This window comes from Heterodontus francisci, chromosome 47, assembly GCF_036365525.1.
Source record: "Heterodontus francisci isolate sHetFra1 chromosome 47, sHetFra1.hap1, whole genome shotgun sequence".
Taxonomy (NCBI): Eukaryota; Metazoa; Chordata; class Chondrichthyes; order Heterodontiformes; family Heterodontidae; genus Heterodontus; species Heterodontus francisci.
Window position 1 is genome coordinate 7,976,285 of NC_090417.1, and position 20,982 is coordinate 7,997,266.

The 20,982-nt window shown below is 42.2% G+C and overlaps 1 protein-coding gene across 11 annotated transcripts in view; it reads right to left on the reverse strand.

Annotated features, from left to right (window-relative positions):
- The window catches only part of LOC137357181 (calcium/calmodulin-dependent protein kinase type II subunit beta), a 295,035-nt gene that overhangs the window by 35,581 nt on the left and 238,472 nt on the right, over positions 1 to 20,982 (reverse strand). For 4 of the 11 annotated variants that reach the window (XM_068023305.1, XM_068023298.1, XM_068023304.1 and 1 more), the window contains 2 exons: positions 11,954 to 12,022; positions 6,490 to 6,538 (listed from right to left, as the gene is read on the reverse strand). In XM_068023305.1, coding sequence (XP_067879406.1) covers positions 6,490 to 6,538; positions 11,954 to 12,022 — 118 coding nt within the window. Of the gene's footprint in view, positions 1 to 6,489; positions 6,539 to 11,953; positions 12,023 to 18,128; positions 18,162 to 20,982 lie in introns of all 11 variants that reach the window. The other 7 variants (XM_068023306.1, XM_068023302.1, XM_068023307.1 and 4 more) reach the window with 3 other exon arrangements.

A 20,982-nucleotide genomic window follows, 5' to 3' on the forward strand; every position in this document is an offset into this window, starting at 1 on the left:
CCATATGATCTGTGACTCAATCATACTTGCCTTCACTAGGTGAGTGAATAGGGATGCTGCCAGAAGTATTTCCAATGTCAAACTACTGCATCCAAACTGGTCAATTCTAAGTTAATAATAGGAAAATAGGAACAGGAGTAGGCCATTCAGCCCCTCGAGCCTGTGCCGCCATTCAATGAGATCATGGCTGATCCACAGTCAAGAAATATGACATTTACACGTGTTTCCATAAATCTATGGAGACTTATTCCTTTGAAACCTGATTTTTCTATACTTTTTAAAAAAAACTTAAATTGCCTTGGTTGAGAGAATGCGAAATTATATGCCCTCAGTTTTAAAGGATACAGAATTACAATGCTCATATTGACAGCACTGTAGCAGTGAATTAACTGCAATGTTTCACTTTGACAATATGGTTCCCGACATTTACTTGCTTTATTTCACCATCCATTAAAGTTCAAAAAATCGACAACTGGTAAAATAGCCTTAATTCCATGGCAGTGAAGGTTAACATTTTCCAAATCCTAATCAGTCTATCTCTCACCCATGATCAAGTCATCTTGATGGCTTTGAGACAAAGGATTCATATGTTCCCAAGCATCAGGAGAATAGTTAAAAGGGTTAGAATGTCACTGGGAAAACCATAAAGTTTTTGAGCTACATATTTACTTAAAGCTACTCAGCAAGTTCTCTGTTCGCAGCTGTGTCCTTTCTGGATGTATGTTGGTTTGTATTTCATGAAAATATGGTTTCACTTAAGCAGCATTTGAAATCACACAGTGATGTTGAATTTAAAATGACTAAGAGTTTCAAGGCAATCACTGAAGTCATTCCTTATAACATTGCAGTAAACTTTGCAACTATCTAATTGCTCAATGTGCACTGTCAGGCTAGGCCCCCACCTGCCAAGAATGAGGCACATTAATTTTGTCATGAACATTGATTTTTAAACTGTTGCTGGAGTTAAGAGAGGACTTCTTGAACAGATCAGCCGTGGCTGGAAAAGACATTTGCATATTAACTGGCAGTGTTTGGAAGGGCAAAGCAGCCATTCCCTGACATTCAACCCACAATGGACCTTTGATGACCAGACCTTGAAGGTGGGGGAGCTCGCATTCCAGGTTGACTGCTAAGATGGCTGAATAAACAAATGGACATGGGCAAACCAGCTAGTCACATGACTAACCTGCTGGGCAACCTGAGTTTTTTGAATTTGTACAAACAGTTTGGGCAGAAAGCGGTTTGCTCCTGGACTGAGAAGATCTCTCTCCTGTCTGCTCCCATCTCTTTTCTCACAAGCCTCTGAATCCACATGAACCCCGAGAGAGAAAAGTCTCCTACAGCGAACAAGGAAGAGGAGAATACTGGGCCCCAACAAAAAGCAAGATCTACCTTTCATCAAGGACTGTCCAGTGAGCTCGAAAAACCCTCACAACAACTCTTCAGATATTGCCTCAAACCTTTCCACTTTATTATTCTTCTGCTCTTTTCTGTCTCTATTAGCCTGTGCCTGCTAGCGTGGGCATGTCTTGTATCGGTAGGCGTTAACCGAATTAGAGTTTAATAAATTTCAGTCTTCTTTAAACCGAAGACCACCTGTTTGTGCTGGTTTCTTTGCCCTCTCAAAAGAAAGTGGTGAACATGGATTCACCAAGGGGGAGCTTAAAACACTTTAAAAAAAAACCCCTGTTACAGTAAGACCAGGTGAAGGCTGAAAGGGAATCTTTGACCTCTTTCTCACCCAGTCTTAACATGCACGATCTGTGATGTGATTGCATTTGTCATCAGCAGCAGCATAACATGAATCAATATAAAGCTGTACTTAGAGTTGCAAACATTTGATGAGTTAAAAGAAAAAACTCAATTCAACCTCAGACGGAGTTTTCCTCCACTTCAACTGATATCTGCAGGCATCCCATAGACAGCTGCACCAACATGACTACCTTAAACTGCATATGTGCTCATTTGTCCTTGTGGACAAAAACAGTAATTGAATTCTCTGGAGAGCTTTTTCCTCTTCACTCAGACATTTGAATGTACTAGCAGCAATGCCCTTGACACCAGGCAACTAGATGAATTAGTACGCACAAACTGCCACCAACGCTTGCGTCCAAGGCTGACTTCAGCTAATGAATAAAACAGAAACAGTGCCATCTGGGGTTGTAGCTAACCACAAAGGGAGGATATAGCTGGGGGATTAAAAACAGCTAGAGGCGAAATACAGAGCTGAAAAGGCAGCAACAGTCAAGCTCAACAGGCCTTGCACTAGTCTAGGGGAAGTGAGAGAATTTCTTTAAAGAATTAATTATTTAGCCTTGTACATCGCTGTTGGGTGTTTGCTATGCTGTGATCCTGGCCTGGTTCATCATGTGTAAATTATGTTGTAGTTACTCATTGAATTCTGGCAGCAAATTCACAGTATCTGTGCAAACATTAGAGTACTAGTAGGCTAAATCCAAATCAGTATTCCTGAATCTGCATTGGAGACTCCCTCATGCAGCTGGTCAGTTTCACAGACAGTCAAGGTCTGAAGGTTGCACAGGAACAGACGTCGACTGTGACAGCACAGTGGTATAACATGTAGTCAAACAAGTTCATCAGTTCTGATGAAAGGTCACTGACCTGAAACATTAACTCTGCTTCTTTCTCCACAGATGCTGCCGGACCTGCTGAGTATTTCCTGCATTTTTTGTTTTTATTGCACTGAAACTAGTCTACCTACTTGAGATGATGGATCCTGTTGGATAGTTCCTGGAGCAGACTGTCAAAGTCATTTGACATTCTGCCTCATAGCCAGAACTTTCAAACAAGCACCAAGCTTGGCTGGTGGTGAGAAGGGCCCTCCCGGTCAGATCCTTAATGTACAACCAGAGTCTCAACACCACCGTATGCTGCCCTTGAGGTGGCTGCACTGATTAAGAGACCATTGCCCACCTCCTGGAATATGCAAAGTAGGTCTGGAAAGAGATAGTGTTTTTTTGTCAAGTTTCATCCCAAGCAGCTCCTTAACACAGGACTCGACTGGCTGTGCCCAGGGACGCACATCCCTGGGGACAAACATCAACTGCTGCTACAGGACCATCAGCTTGGTGAAAGACACCATTTGGTCTGCCTGAAACCTGATTATTTTGCAGTGCAAAAAGCTGTCTATGACTGAGTGTTGCAGACCGGCATATTCCAAAGGTCCAGGACTACATGCTGAGGGATGATTGAAGCTTGGTGCAGTCGTTGCAATGGCTCAATGGGAAAAGGCCACAGCCTAAGGCCCTCCTGCCATAGTACTGGAAACAGTGTAAAACCCCTTGAGCTGTATGCACCAGAAAATGTTACACAACAAATGTAAATGTTTACTGTAAACATGTGTAATTGTCAGTGCAGTGAGGCACCTCATGAGTGCCATGTAATATATTAAGAGAGACTGAACTGTATTGTGCTTTCTGTAATGTCAAAATTGAACTGTTATGTAATCTACTTAAACAAAATTTATGAATGAAGTCTGTTTTTTGAAACAAAAATCCTACTTATTACCACAGATTCAGCCTCATCTTTCTTGGGTCTATCATTTACACTTGCTGCACTTGTCAGTAGGTGCATACCACAGGCATTAGAATTTCCTCAAACGTAGCGTGCCCTTGCATGCATGTGCTGAGGTTTCTACCAAACCAGTGCGATCAGGCTAATGAGGAGGTAGCATTTTTAATCGTTCACACCAGCACTTGTGGTAGATTTCCTGTCTGATATCAAAATTTATATCACGTCTCTTTTACTTAAAAAATAAAATGAATAGCGACAAGCATTACTTGTTTTCACCATTTCCAACTGGGACTTTAACTAGTGCAAATGCTGTGTGAGTGCATCCTGGTGTTACATCAGTCTCATGTCAGACTTGGTTGCTTCCTAAACCAATTCTGCCTCTCTGCAGTCACGACTGAAAGAAATTCCTCATAGTCCCTCGCTCAATAACAAAGACCACTGAAGTGCGCAATTTGAGATCAAATGCTGACTGACCCACATCAGCTTGATATTTAAAATCGGCAGTCAGTGATTCAGGCTCAGCCTGATCAGAATGTACCAGGACGTGTAACAGGAGCAGAGTGAAGGCAAGTAATAGTCTATCTCAACCTTGCTGCAAAAGCAGCTGAACCACTGGCCATCTGGTGCAAATGTTAACAGGCAGCGAAATAAAGTCTGTGGACAGCTGTATCAGCACAACAACCCAAAGCTACAAATTCGACAGAGAAAATTAAGTGGGGAGATATGAAACAATGGAGTTATGGGAAGGTCATTTGTTAATCTGGGTGCTGATGGGAACTGTAATGCACTAGATCTTTTCTCTGGTGGTTTTGGATGTGAGCTGAATTCCTTATTTAGATAATGGCACATACTCCTGCTTTTTTCAATCATATTTACTTCCAACCTTCAACAAACTGCCAAACCTTTGGGTACAAATAATCAACTCAACTAAGGGAAGCAGAATTCATGTTCACGCATTCCAGCTAGGCAGATTAATGGGATGAGTGACGACAGCGAAACCATGATATGGAAGCATATACACACATACTGACGAGAAGGAACACAGGAAAAGTAGGCCATTAAGCCCCAGGAGCCTGTGACCCTATCTTATTGGATCATTGTTGATCTGCACCTTGTAAACAAAAGGCAGGGGTGTGGGACTAAGCACAACTGGTCAAAGAGCCAGCACAGGCACGATGGATTGAATGGCCTCCTGCGCTACAAGTTTCTGTGATCACGTAACTCCAACTCCATTAACCTGGATTTTCTCCACATCCCTTTACACCCTTATCTACTGCCTGGATTACACTTGTTCCATCCCGCTTCTTGTAAGGACTCCATCCATTCCTTCAGTTCTTCTGTTCTATCGCAACTGCTCTGACGATGCCACCTACCACACCAGAGCTTCCAAAATATACTCTTTTCTTAACTATCATGGTAGACTGTTCCATTTCCTGAACATCTTCCTTTACCCTTCTCCCCTCCAGAACTATGATAATGTTCTCCTTACCCTCACCTTCAACCCCGTCAGCCTCCTCATTTGATAGGTCATGTTCAGCTATTTTTACTACCTCTAATGTGATCCCACTATCGAATGACATGGTTCCTCTCCACTCGCTGCTTTCCAAAGGGACCATTTCCCCTCAACTTCAGAGTTCACTCTTCCATTGACAACCATGCTTGGTGCCGTACAATGAAGGACAAGAGTTCTAACACCTGCCCAGTCATCTCCTCCCACACTACCGTCCAGGGTTCCAAAGACTCCTCCTGGGTGATGCAACAATTTATTTCCTTTAAGCTAACACACATTCACTCACTGCTGCTCTTGGTGTATTCTTTTCTGCAGCATGGAGAAAAATGCAGATTTGTTGAACACCTCTGTTCTCTCTGAAAATGTGACCCTGAGCTCTCTCCTGCCAACCACTTCAGTTCCCCATCCCACTCCATTCTAACTTCAGTCTTTGGCTTTTCACAATGTTCCAAAAAAAGGCTCAATGCAAGGCTGAAGAGGAGAACGGTATCTTAGTCCATGGTGCTTTGTAGCCCTCTGACCCCAATATTGACTTGAATCAACGCCACATCTCAACAGTAGTTCCCATTTTCTCTCTGGCAGGAAGCGCTGCAATGCAGGACAGATGTGCTGGCATTTCTGGTTATCTATATGGGGCGGGGGGGGGGGGGGGGGGGGGTGGAGGCGACTGTGGGAGCAGGTAACTGCCTCTCTGTATCAGACCACTGCGCTGGCGGGATGGTCTGCACCCTTAGTAACAACCTATCAAGCACCAGGACTGCTGGTACCTGCTCTACTTTGCCACTCTTTTCACACTCCGCTTTCTACATTCCCCCTCCCACCCATAAGCTACTCATCTGCTCTCTATTATCACGCCAATGTCAAGTCAACATAAGAAACAGGAGCTGGAGTAGGCCACATGGACCCTCGAGCCTGTTCCGCCACTGATTAAGATCATTGCTGATCTTGAACCTCAATTCCTGTTACTCATGTCGTCACTTTTCCTTTGTGTCTTGTTTTACCCTCCCCCTTCACAATGTTTTATTCCATTTTAAATGCTGTTAATCTTGAATATCTTCCTGAAGTGTCTGCACCAGACATGTTAACTCCCTTTCTCTCTCCACAGACAGTACCTGACCTGCTGAGTGATTCCAGTATTTTCTGTTTTGTTTCAGATTTCCTGCAGCTAAAGTATCTGAGTGTTTGTTCATCCTGTCAAAATACTACAGGCGTGCCCAACTCTTATTGGAGCTACCAAGAAGAGAAAGCTTTGTTTCCATCTCTTTACAGCCCCTGGATGATCAGGTGAAATGGAAAACCATATTTGAATGAGATCACTTCAGTTTAAGCCTTTTACGGTCATGCATTATTTTACCCAATTAAAGACTACAAGTACAGCATGCTTTAGTATCCCTCTGAGCCCCGCATTGGCACATTTTAAAAGCTGCTCTCAATGTGGTGCTTACCTTTAACATCTTCATCTTCAATAGTTGTGTTACTGCTGTCTGAAGACTCCTGCAAGTCAAAGGGAAACAGTCTTACTCACAATACTCCAAGCATTCACCACCTGAGCTCTGAATTAACAGTACAGTTGCCGAAAGTGCAGAAAACGAAAAGCATTTATGTGAAAGCTTAAGAAATGAGTGAAACAGGGTTGGAGAAAGCATGATGATGAAGCAGAGAAGAATAAAGGAACTAGTTTTTAAGAATTAAACCATGCAATTTTTGTTCACAAATGTGTTTATGGTCGATGAAGAGCCAGGTTTTTTTTTTTCAGAAGACAAAAAAACGTGAGATCATCAGTGAATTCAAAGCTTGCAAACAAGTCACTGCCTAGATGGGTGATGGAAACAGAGTCAACAGTAACTTTCTATTCTAAGTAATTTGACTTGCGAGCAAGAAGGATGACAGGTCCAAATGCATGTTCAGAATGCCAGTGTGCCATCCAGTCTCTCTCGATGATCATTTTTCAAGGGGTTCAAGCCCTATGTGTTCTGAAGATGCCAGTGTTCAAATGCTTGAAAAGCAGCAGTGTTAAAAAGACTGAGCTTTTGCAGTTGGGCACCATGGTGAATGCTGCACTGTTACTGCAAGTTCCTCTGATACACAAGCTTCCTGATGGGAGAGTTGTGCCTTTTACAGCCTGAAGAATATTACTGCATGTTCATTGCAGTAAAGATTGCAATGGGATGATACGGAGATGTCAATGGAAGCAAGTTACCTGATTTGAGTGATGAGCAATTGAACTATCCTTTTTTGTTTATTAGGGACTACTCTTCATTGGAGGCCAAATTAATTTCTAGCCATCTCTATTTCTTCTTGATGTGACAACTCCCATCTGCCGTAGTGTTAACTCTCTGGATGCTTTGGGGTTAGTGTGCCTCCAACTCAGTGTCTTAAGTCCCAATATATTCCCAATTATTTCAGATGTAAAATATCAGTGAAATAGAGGTGGTCATGTAAACCATTGACTTGAACAAAAAAAATGCTTGCTCGATGATTTTCAACGGTTAGACTCATCCAATCAGCAATAACAAAAGCTCCCGTTGGTCTGTCAGGCAATCTGGTCCTGAGAGGTGGACAGTGCTGACCTTGCTGTCAGATGGAAATGAAAGTGTGTGTTTCACAAGTTGGAGCTGCTGTCTGTTTTGATAAATGGACTTGAAGAAGAATTGGAAGAGAGTGGGTTTTGGGTGACTTCTCCTCGTAATGCAATGGAGATTACACATCATTTTATAACTCATATCTCAAATCCTAGCACTGTGCAGTCGAAGGAATTTCTTGTGCCACAAGTCCCATTCAACTAGACTAGTGCGAAGCAGACCTTTTGATTCTAGCACCGCTGTATTTAATGGTTTGCACAACAGTCTGCAGTCTCACACCAACCTTTGGAGTCCCTTTGAGGGAATTAAGTCAGTTCTTTGTGACTGTAATTACAAAATCAATACTCAGAAATGTGAAAAACTGAAAACAAAGTGAGGTCAAAAAAGTGTTGTCAGCTGACGATGGGTTGGATAATTATGTTCCTTGTTGGATATGAAGGAAATAGGGAGCTTCCTTCCATGATTTAGACCCAACAAGAAAGAAACTCAACTTATTTACAATTACAGTAGAAAGTAGGAAATTGAGCACCTCAAAGGGTTCATTGTATTTCAATCCAATTATGAAATGGCCTTCCTTCATCCTAGTTATAGACAGTTCTTGACTAAAATTTTAATGTGTTTGACTGAAAAACCAAAGCCTTCTCAATGGCTGTCTGTTGCACTTCCAACCACAGGTTGAACTGTGAGTGCAGACAAAAGATGCCACAACATCTGACAAATAATCAAGGGTCGTTGGCCAACTGCCTCCGAAAACGACAAGAAAATGAAAACTCTGAGTGTTGGGAAAGTCAAACCTGTAGTGTACCAGAGGACTGATGAAAGAACTCAACCCTGATCTTCTGTCTCTCTATTTATTTGTCTGCCCAGTTCCAGGTAGGAGTCCCTCAATCATCTGTTACTCAGAAACAGTAATCAGAACCAAGTAACTCTTGCTTAATAACAGGGATACTTTTTCTACGATAGAACGTAACAAGGGAAGATTTCAAAGATGGGAAAGACTACAGCACAGACAGATGGTACCTTTATCCCATCCACAGGGTTATGGATGACAGTAGTTTGTGGCTCCTAAAGAGAGTGAAAGCAGATATAGAAAAGGAAATTTTAGTGAGGAGAAAAGAGTGTTATAAACCAAACTAAAAGCAGAGAGACAGAAACAGTCAGGAAAAAAGGCAAAAAACAGAGAGAAGGGGGAAAACAAACTTGACACCTTTTCTCCTGCAGAATTATACCAAAATAAACAGTCTTGAGTGGCCAGAAATGGGTAAAAGATGAAAGGATTGCAAATGATGATCTGAATGGGGTGAAATTTTAACGCTGCTAAACTGGGCATGTTTGTAAAATTGCAGAATGAGAACACACTTCTCCCACAGTGGGGACCAAATGGCAGCTTGATTCAGACATTCTTGTGGCTTTGACTGACCCCGGAATTAAATCAGTTTTTATAAATAGTTACACCAGTTTCACTCAGGGGTGCAGTGGAACAATGACCCCCAACCTTGGTACTCAATTGGAAAAAAGAGTAACACAGGTTGAATAAAAAATAACCTACACCAGCTTCCTGTCATTTAATACTCAACAAGCTGGACTTCCAAATACTACATGTTCTTGCGAGTTAAGGTAGAATTTGGATCAGCAATTGTTTCAAACAGTCAACTTAACTGTTTCTTTAACTGCTAGTTGGCACAGGAGCAGACATGGCATGAGAAATTCAGTGACAGGAAGAGGGATCCAGCTCGACAATGCAACCCAAGGGATTGCCATGTCTGGTTTCAATTAGCTGCTCAAATCCTTGAGGAGGGCTCCCTCCCAAGCTTCCCAGCACCCAGTAGGCACGATGACTCAGGTTCATGATGGGAAAGCTCAGGAGGCTGGTTACCCATCACTGGAGAGCACCATGGTGCGTTCTGCTCTCTGTATTCCATCAGAGGTTGGTGATCGGGAAGGACAGGGCGAAAATATATCTGGGTAGGGGATCAACGGGAATAACAAGCCTCACGTTTAAGAATCCCACTAACGTGAAACACTCTAGGAAGACAAGCACGTATCTGTTTTAAGTGGTTCAAACTGGATGACATTGTGAATCCATCGAGGGTGATTCAAGTCCAACTGGTATGCAGGAGAATACTTTGGTGAAAACACATCATCCAGCTGAGCTATTAAACAATCATGGCATGAACCAGGTCAGTCACTCCCAATCACAGGAGGAGTTTGGAGGAGGGGCGGGGGTGGGCGGTGTGGTGGTGTTGAAATGTCTACATGGCCATAGCCTACACTATTACATTAAATCTGTGGGCAAACTGGCTCAAGCTGAGGATTTAGAAATTAGGTGATATGTAATATTTTAACTTAAAACTATTATATTAAAATGGCAAAAAGCTTGCTCTTTTCCATTTCTGCCATGAACATGAAATGAGAATGGAAACCCATAGTTTCGAATTAACTATTAAGGGTCTAGACATTAAATACCACATTGGCATGGATGCAGGGGTTGGGGGGGAACACAAACCCATAATTGGGAGCTGGGGGGGTGGCATTCAGAATGGCAGGTACGTTTCTCAGCAGTTGCGGGAGGAGGGAAAAGTTGATGTTTCGGTGAAAATTGGCAGTAGAATTGTGTCACTGACTGCAGGGAGAGGGGCTGGTGGCAATCTGGAGATATCACCATCTCCCCCTGCATCATGGCTGCGATAACTGCATTACCTGAAACAAACAGTCAAGGTTTGACAGGTGAGGGGAATTAAGAGAAAATTATATGAAAATTGTGGAGCTAAGCAGTTTACCTAACATTCTAAATACCTCCCGAGTCTCAGACATATGTACAAACACGGAGATCTAGTGGTTTGATACAACTGAGTGACTTGCTGGGCCACTTCAGAGAGCCACGTTGGTGTGGGAGTGGAGTCACATATAGGCCAGACCTGGTGAGGACACCGGGTTTCCCAAAAGGACGTGAATGAACCAGTTGGATTTTTACAACAATCCGATAGCTTCATGGTCACTTTTTATTTCCACATTTCCTTTTTGACTGAATTCAAATTCTCAAACTGCCATTTGAACTCCCATTGTCGGGGATTTTGGTACAGTAACATAATCACTACTGTACCCTCAACCTAAAATCACCATTTACATAGCCGCCAAGGTTCTTTCCTTGTTCTGTCAATGCTGATTACCCAAGTATATTTATTAATAAAACCAGATTTCTGATCAATGAGGGAGCGTGTTGCTATTAATGGCTCAAAAAACCCTCCCTGAGGTTCTAAACAGTGGGGCCAAGTCTCAATAATAGCTTCAAAATAAAGTTAGTGAACAGTTCAAAACCTGGTACTGTGTCAAAAGCTGGGAGAAAAAATCCCTTTCAAGGACCCAAAGCATCAATATGCACTAAATGGTAGCCAAGTAGACTTTGAACATCTGAAGGCAAGAGATTTCATCTGCATTCCAGCTTTTGGATTTACACTATATTTTTGTGGGGACATCTCAGTTTTCTTTCTCGCTGTTTTGTGGTGGCTGTGGCTCTGACTGCTTACCTCTCCATCCATCCACACACAAAAACTGAGGGCCCAGCAAACAATAATCTGGCTCTTTGCATTACAACCAACCACAAGAACATACACAAAATACACTCCTCTGACTTAGCTGGCAGTTTTATTAATCTTCCCTTCCCTCCAAAAAATTATTTTGGAGGTATAACCAGAACATTTTTTTAAATTTTGAAATTGACACTCCCATTACGACCTGCTGAATCATATCACAATCGTTAACAAAGAGAAAAGCCAGGACAAGATAATAACAAGCCAACCAAAACAGGAGGTACTCATGAAACATGGCTTTCACTCAGTCCCTGCAACGTGGGGGCACCCAATCCATATTAATATTGATCAACTAACCCAATTTAAATAAGCACCACTTGAAAAGTTCACTATTGAGATACTCAGGTTGTTATCTAAAGGGATCGGGGGGTGGGGGGGGGGGGAGCAGAAGTGGTGAGAAAGACCACCAAACTTACTTTTGCTGCACAGAACAGTCCAAGTTTCTTTCAGTCAAGCTGTTAATTAAATGGAAATTGCATCTTGGAGTCTTGCATTTTGCAATCTAGAGAAAGTTTTTTTTCCTCTGGCAATTCATACAAGGATATCGTTTAAAAAATATTAAGGCTGCTTGAAGAAGAGACAATGGAAAAAGCTCTTTGAATCAACTTGTATGAGGACATAATGCCCTCAAAACAATTTTCAAGTTTGATCTCAAAACCAAGTTAATTAAATATCCAGCCATGCTTCACCAGTGCCTCTGGAAGAAGATGATGGTATAAGAAGAAGAGAGCCAATACCAGTGCCGGGCAGGGAATGTTTCCTTTGGGGCTGGTTACTACGTTGTTTTTGGTGCTGTTTGTCTGAGGCTGTGCAGAAAACAACAGAGGGTTTAGGTTTATTTCATGTCCATTTTTCACCTCCTAGCCCCACCTGGGACAGTAGATCAAGCTGAGCTGGGTGATACTGAACTGTCTGAGGTGTGCAACCTTTTCAGATCCAGATGTTAAGCTGTCAACAGTGCTCTGACTAATGCCATCTTTATTTGTTTTGATTGGGCTCACTTCGTTACTTTGTGAACTGGCACCGAAGTGCGAGCCTCAAAGAGCAGGGATCACAATTTCGATCATGAGCGGAACCACTTTGAAAAGGCTAATATATTTCCCTAAATAGCCAGATTAAATCGTTTTATCTTTGCGCAGTTTTACACTGGTCCTCAAAGTATTTTTGGGTGTGGCTGTCAATGTCGGACTTGTTTTGCCACATGCTGTGGAGCAGTGTTTTTCCACTGCAAAGTACACAGAGCTCCATTAGCAGGTTCAATGGACGGCATGTCAGACAGTTCAATTTCTCTGGAAAAGGAGAAGCAAGAAGTATGAAAATCAAATTCAGTGACACGCATTTTCGAGTACCTTTTCTCAATCCCTAATTAGTCGAGTTGGACCAGTCACTACTGCCAACTCCTCCAGATTGTGTCTAAATGAACAGTTGCAATTTAACAAAGCCGAAAGCACAATCTCTTTGACAAGGTAACATGGATGATTAGAATGTTATCTTGTTTCTGTACCCACAGTAGTGCTTTATATATTTGTACATAAAAAAAACTTGATATATAGCATTTGGGACAAAGATCAAAAACAAGAAATGGAATGATTTGCTGGAACCAAACAAGATGAACAAAGAATTGTGAAAAAAAATCTTACTGCTTTGATCATATTTTCCTTAAAACGTAGACAAGAAGCCCATTCAAATGTCCTGGCACACAGATCCTAGCAGAAAGCTAGTGTCTTTTCAAACAAACTCAACACAGTCAAAACGCTTCATTAGTAAATCCCTCCAGATCAAACTGGAACTGTTCCGACCGCAGATCTTCCAACTGATTGAGTTGGGCTGAGGTCTTGACATTTATGATGGGCTGCACATTAACAACCCCCAGCAATCAACAACAAGGCAGTGACCTTTTCCTTCCAAAGTGAAAGTTGCATCAATTTGTAGGATCTTATCTAAACCAAGCTATTAATATTTGATTTACACAGCCTTGCCTCCACTGGTTCTTCATTACTCAGAGGGCTGGGCTTCAGTCAAGGCTACAGGCCTCTTGGCAACTGCCTCCACTGCCACATGCTAGGCTGAAAGGAGACTTTTGAGTTGGCTGTAGGACAGACACATCAGCAACGTACACCAGGATTTTCGAACTGAATCAAAAGTGGTCAGTCAGATGGATGCAGATGTTTCCAAATTTAATGCAGACCTGAAATGGCCTGTCAGTCTCAGTTTTTGGGTTTTTGTTTCAGTACAGCTCAGATCTTTGCAAAGCAATGAATTTATGACTTGAGAAATGAAAGTTCGAGCCTGCCTTGAGTTGTGTATGCCCTACACTAAACTATATTTTCAAAAATGGGCTTGTACACCAAATGCAGTCAACCAAAGCGAATCTAAATACATAGTGAGGTCCCTAGAATGAGGCCAGTTTTTGTCAGAGTTATGAACTAGATTACCCTGATCACAATACTAACTAAATATCTCTTCAAACTTCAGTTTTTAAATAGCTACCTGTCAACAGAATTACTACAAACTTGTCTGCCTCGAAGTAAAACTCTGCTCAAGCTTCAGCTCATTTTTTAATAATGTTACACAAATACACAAAGATTTCCAGCCTGTTAGAATCCATATTTTTTCATCAGAGCATGTGTATGGGTCTATCCACAAGAAACTTTTTTTCATTCTCTTCTAAAAGTAACTGAAAATATTGGAGAGCGACGACAAGCGAAGGAAGTTTCAGATGGGACTGGATCAAGGGTCCAACACAAACCTTTCCTCTTCTTTTGCTTGCTTTATTCGTTTGTGGGATGTGGGCATCTCTGGCTCGGCCATTTCAGAGAACATCAAGAGTCAACCATATTGCTGTGGGTCTGGAGTCACATGTAGGCCAGACCAGGTAAGGACAGCAGATTTCCTTCCCTAAAGGGCATTAATGAACCAGATGGGTCGACAATGGTTTCATGGTCACCATTAGACTAGCTTTTTAATTCCAGATTTTATTAATTGCATTCAAATTTCACCATCTGCCGTCATGAGATTCCAATCCATGTCTCCAGAGCATGAGCCTGGGCTCTGGATTACTAGTCCGGTGACATTGCCACTGCCTCCACTACGTTTTCCTTACAGGTGTTTAGCAAGCTTCTGTAGTTTCCTCTCTGGAATTAGAGGTTCCAGTTTCCAAAAAAAAAAACCCTAAGCCATTATGAAATGTTCTCACACAGACCGAATATTAAATTTAGAATCAGTGACGCCTTCTATCCAAATAATCACTAACCAAGTTCACAAAAAAGCATCACCAACTTCAAAAACTACTTTCACTGCAACAGCTACAAGGACAGAAGCTACCATTTTCTCTACAGTCTGCAATATCCAAGTTAACTTTACAGGCCCCTGAAGTTCAGTCCTCAGGTGACACAACACTGACACATTCTGTAGGACTTGGAGAGCGGAGGAAGCATTGTTCATTTGCTGCCCGTATCCTAACTCGCACCGAGTCCCATTCACCCATCAACCCTGTGCTCATTGATCTGCATGGGCTACCACGCCACCAACACTCGAAGTATAAAATACTCATCCGCATGTTCAAATCCCACCATTGCCTCACATCTCCCTATCTCTGTAATCTCCTTTGGTCCTACAACCCTCCGAGAAATCTGCATTCCTTGAACTCTGGCCTGTAGTGTATCCTCCATTTCCTTCACATTCAGCTATTTAAGCCCTAAACTCTGGAATTCTCTCCCTAAATCTCCACTTCTCTACCTCTCTCTCCTGTTTCAAGGCATTTCTTCAAGCATTCCTCTTTGCCCAAGCTTTTGGTCATCTTCCCTAGTATTGCCTTACGTGGCCTGGTGTAAAATTTTGTTTGTTGATGGATCCTGTGAAGCGCCTTGGGATGATTTACTATGTTAAAGGCACTATGTAAATGCAAGCAGTTCTTGTTGAGTTTCCCTTCCTCAAACTCCAGTGGCAGACACTAAGCAAAGCTGAACTGCTATCAACAGGGAGGAACAGAAATCGGGGCCGAGTGGCCCTAATCATTCTGGTACAGCTCGGAGCTCAGTTGTGCACAGCAGTAGTGCCAGAGGCCAAGGAGCTTTCCATAAACAAGGACCTTTCAATTACAACCAACATCTTCTAAAATACATGTTTTAATTGCTGTTCATTTGAACAAATCAGTATTTCAATTAAAAATATTCTCACCGTAGTACAATTTTGACCAATTGTGCTTGTTTCCAAATATCTAGAGGCTATTATAACCCTATCAATGCTGCATTGTATCTGTTTGGAGCAAACTGGATTGCTGCAAGATCTGTAAAATTTGTCCACTGGCAATGGAGGATGGGGGTGGAGGGGAGAGGGTCCAAGAATATCCATATGTCAATCTGCAAAAGTTAGTAGCAGGACAGGAGAAAGCCATTCAAATTCTGAGTCTCTTTTGCCCATCAGGACTGATTTGTATCGTAACTCCATCTACCTGCCTGGTCCTAAAAACATTAATGCCCTGATTAAAGGGATGGACAAATTTAACCTTTACTTTCAGAGCCCAAAAATGAACCAAATGTGTCAGCCTGAATTTACTGGACTTACATTTGTGCAGCTGTAACACTGGGGTGGGGAAGGGAGTAAAAGTTCAGTGAAGTACTAAACTCTAAAATAAGTACTGTTGAACAGTAGAGAATGGCTTTTAAGTCGATTGATATCGCTCTACCAAGTTTTAGTAGAAATATTTCACATTTTTATCAGAGACTGTACAAAATTCTCATCTGCCAACCTGAATGATTGCACATTATCTCACAGTACCATGGTTACTGATCAGATCTACTGGAGTTGAGGTACGGAAATCTAGTGGGCTTTGGTAACCAAAAGGATTTCATTGTAATGCTCAGTCATAAAGTGCTAAGTAACTATGCTTGCTCGTTCTATCTCTGGTCTCTTGGCAGAACAGTGCCAAAGAATATCTCTCTCTGAACAGCTGTGCTGTATCTCATCACATCTAACACTCTTAGCCACTAAAGCAGTAATGGGCAACAAGGTGTTCATTTTAGTTACTGATGTACTTACCATTAGATTTGCTTGCAGTTTGCAGAGTATGAATTCATACGAATGCACTGCTTTATGGCAAGATGAACCACATTAGTTGACAGTTGAGTCAGAGGTTGGAGCCAAGGCTGTATCTCCTTACAGGAATACCTGAATCTTTCAAATGATCACCAGTGATTCAAATTACTTCAGACTGCCTCAAGACCTTCAGCGCAGAAGACTACGGATTCAATCCTCACTCCATGTGTTGAGCCCATAATCGAGGAAACAGTGCTGCATTATTGGAGGAGAGATCAAGAACGCTGGTCTTGGCTGCCTTCTCAGGTGGCTATGAAAGACCCCATGGCACTTTTTCAAGGGTGGTTGGAGTTCTGCTGGTGTCCTGCCCGTCAACCATCACTGTCAAAACTAGATAAGTCATCTCCTGGCAGTTGGTGAGTCCCACTGCACACAAAATGGCTGACATATCCACTGACATGGGTGTGTACTTCGAAGTAATTCAGTGTGTGGAGTGCTTTGGGACATTGCTACAAGACCTGACAAGGTGCTCCATAAATATAACTTTTGCTTCCTATAGAATCTCAAAAAGAACATAGACCAACAACTAAGGAAATCCTTGAGAGCAGCAAGTCAACTGGGCTCTTCTGGCCCACTCCTTGCTACAGGTAATTACATCCAGTTATCTTTAACACTATTTGCCTGATTTCATAGGGTAAATATTCGGCTTGAATCTCCAGTTAGGCAAGGATTCAGCCTGTCTGCTGTAATGAGAGAGGTTTGTTGTCAAAGATTATCCGCAGAAAGCAATACAGCAAGGCTACTGGAAACATGAGTGCCAGATCAGAGACTGATGTAAATTGATCGATGGTCTCTGTGTCATGCCAAAGGCTAGGAGCTCCAATTGAGCTGGGGGGAGTGCTCATGATGTTAGGTTTTTGGATGAGATGTTAAACTGAGGCCCTGTCTGCCCATCAGGTGGACGTAGAAGATCCCACAACACTGTTGTGAAGAGCAGCAGTGAAGATCTCAACAGTGTTGGACACTATCCCTCAGCCAACATCACTGAAACAAATTATCTGGTCATTATCACATTGCTGTTTGTGGGAGCTTGCTGTGCGCAAAGTGATTCCTGCGTTTACTTCCAACAATGACTGCACTTCAAAAGTACTTCATTGGCTCTAAAGCGCTTTGGGATGTCCTGAGGTCATGCAAGGTACTATATAAACACAAGTCTTTCTTGTTGAACTAATGGGGAGGGTTATTTTTCTGGCAACTCAAAGTTTGGCAAATTTAGAACTGCATTTTGGTGATCTTCTAGGAGGATAGGTTATGGCTCTGCAATTAATGATTGGAGAATAATAATCTCGTGACAATCCTCATCACATGCTCCATTTGTCAATCATATTTTTGATAATTCTCTCCTGCTTTACAGTTATTGCCCATTCACTCACAGCAACAAAGATCTAAAAGTAAAATCAAATGTTAATACATAAACACAGTGTAAAAAGGAGGCAGAGAATCAAATCTAATCACTTGGCTGCTGCTATTGTTACTTGCAATTGGTTGAATGAGCTAACTGGCGAGGTTTTACTTCTGCTACCAAATGCTATGGTGATCCAGAAAGTACATTATCGAATCTTGCGAGGAGGAGCAAATGGAGGAGAAGGGAGCAAGAGAGACGGCGAGAGAGAGAGACAAGAGGCATCAGACCATAGTTCAACAAGATGCATCTCTAACCATTGTCAACATGCACAGACTTCAGTACTTTCTATTCTGATGGGGATTTAAGTAATGAAAAACTGTCAACACACAGATGACTGTCACGGCCTGGCAGAGAAAGTGGGAAAAAGAAGATTAATGTGAAGTGAATTGAAATTTCAAAAGGGTCCTCACCATTAATTGAACACTGGAACTTGACTTCCTTTTCTGAATAGAGACCAATACGAGAAAAAGAAGAAAAAGAACAAGAAATGGTGACTTGTTGCACATATGGCACATTTCCTAAAACCAGGTCCAGATCAGGTACACAATCCTAAAGACTAATTCTCAGGGTCAGTGTTTTAAAAGGACATTGTCGAGAAAACGAAATGTCTTGAAATCCTGAAAAAAGTGCAAATTAGATGATTTAAAGACACAAGTGTTGAGCTGCAGTATCCCTTTTTCAGAGGCTCAGGCTGCATTTCAAAGACACAAACAGGTAATTTCGATCCAGTGAATGCGATGGATCCTGGCCAAGTTGGGAGGTTTTTCCAATGTCTGCTTGCTCTGGGACAGTTTTTGTCCCCATGCAGGAATGGGATGGAGATCCAGCACCTTGTTTGTACATGCTGCATTTCCAATCTACTTAGTCGCTGGAGAAAGTATGTTGCATATTCAACCAAGGCAAACTACATTTGGTTTTTGATAGTGTCTCATCTTGGACTTAACCTCTCTGTGCTTGTTCAAGCTGATTATGAGTCTTGTATTAAGATGTGAAGTGTAGAAATCCACTAGTCAAGAAGTGGGAGACAGGGGATGAAGAAGTGAGTGGCTGGGAAGCAGAATTATTCCACTCTGCCAAGTGCCCTTGTCTTGCTGGCCACTGTTGCTTGTTCAGAAGTTCACAGTTCAAGCACCACCGCCATCCTTTCTGACAGGTGAGGGTGGCGACTGAATACTGAAGACACAGCCAGGGTTGAAGTGGGGCCCTGGCAGAGAAAGTAAGCAACAGGTATGAGAACAGGGAAAAGGAGAGAGCGTAAATATGACTAAAGTTGTGACAGGTGGGCTGAGATCAGTTTGTCAACCAAATTGCTTGACCATGTCTATTTGCTTGCTATTGTCTATCAATGACTCGCTCTGTTCAAGGGATAACAAATCTATTTCCTGACTGCATGTTTGATAATGGTTTTCTGGTAAGGTAGCATAAGGTACCCCCGATTCATGCAAATCCTGGTGATCTTTGAGGAACTCATGCCATTTATGCAATCATCCAGTCTGGTAAATCAGATTTTCGCCTGGGCATCTAACAGTGTGGAGAGGATTCATGTTGTGACAGGGACAGCAAATGGAGAGTCTAGAAGATCATTCCTTAAATGATTCAGGGTTAACAACAAAAGGGATGCTGCAGCTTTGTCGCATAGATTACAATTATTCAAAGAATGGAACTAAACAGTTTTTTCCACCCTTTCATCAGCCCAGTAGACTTAAAATCAATCTCTTATGAAAGATAACTTGTTGGAATGTTTAGTTTTAAACTAAAGTGCTCTTTTTTGATAACATTTCAAATTAATAAATCCCCTGCATAAATGCTTCACAGGCAGAATACCAAATCTCATGGTTCCATGGAAAAAGAAATCTTGCATTATGAATTTAAACTCTGAGGTGACTCCACTGAGGAGTTATTAACAGGATGTCTGTGCTGATGAAAGGGCTCATTCCATACTCAGGTAGAATGCTCAAAGGAAGAGTTGTGAACATGCATACACTTAGGTATAAACTATGACATTGGTTGAGCTAATTTCAATCATGCATTTTACGTGAGACATCACTGATGGTAATTTTTAAACCTCTCTTCCCCAACACCACATCTTTCCCCACACCATTCCCGACTTCCTGCCCTCCACCAAACTCAAAACATGTTACTAAATAGGGTTATTGCTCCTTAGTTTACTTAATGATTTTTTTTTTCTATGGTCATTTTCTTTTCTGCTCCATTTCCTGTTCACTGTTTACCACTGGCCCTTAATCCTACCCCACTCGCCCAGGAGGGAGGCTGGTGCCTCACAGACCCATCCAACAGTCACGGCTGATCCTTCTCCGGAAGGAGCAGAAGGCAACAGCGAGGCCAGCTCATTTGTCCTCTTGTCCGACCTTGGCCACCCTTCCTTCCCCCACCAGCTTGTGGAACGTTTGATGTGGTGCCCGTAGGGCAAGGTGTCAAAACTCTCCCAAGTGAGTTGGACAGTTTGAAGTATCGGACAGGGTCAGGTCTCAGGGCCCAGACTTCCTGGGTGACAGCCAGGCTGGGCCACACTATCTTTCTTCTTTCCTAAAGCGCAATTTAAAAAAAAGGATTACACAACACATTTTCTATCTTATTTCGGAATCTTTTCAAGTATGTTTTTTGATCAATTTGGCTTGCTTCTGCTTGCCAATAAGTGTGGCAGCATCAGAGAATAGAACCCATCATTTTCTCTTTTGCATCCAGTGACAGTACTTCAGATCTATGTTAATGTGGTCTTTGAACATTCTACCCATTTGCAGTTCAAATAAAAGGAGAAAGACAAAAGGTAGAGTTTAAAGCCTCAATGGACCTTGTACAACTTCTTTCAAATGGGCCGAATTTAAGTATTTCAAAGCTGTTAACACCTCGAGCCATCAAACTCCTTCAATGTTGCATTACACAAGGGCTGGGTTTACAGGATGCAATAATGTGCAGGAAAAACTATCTAAAACTAATGGATGGTTTTTAAGATTGACACCATTCTTAGCTTCACCCTAAACAAGGAGGCAAGGTCCAGAGACTCGGGCTCAGGTAGCTTTGGCTGTCCCATGCTTGACTGGCAGGAAGTGTTTTGTCAATGAGGCGCATGGGTGAGAGTTCTAGTCTCTTTCCCTCCCAACCACCCTGCAAGTTTTCCAGGTGGGACGCAGCCCATTGCAAAGCCACCAATTGATCCTTGCTCAGCACTAGAAGATCACAGTGGTGGCACCTACAACTAGCTCTTAACAGAAAAGAAGCACATTGTCCTGAGCTCTACGCAAA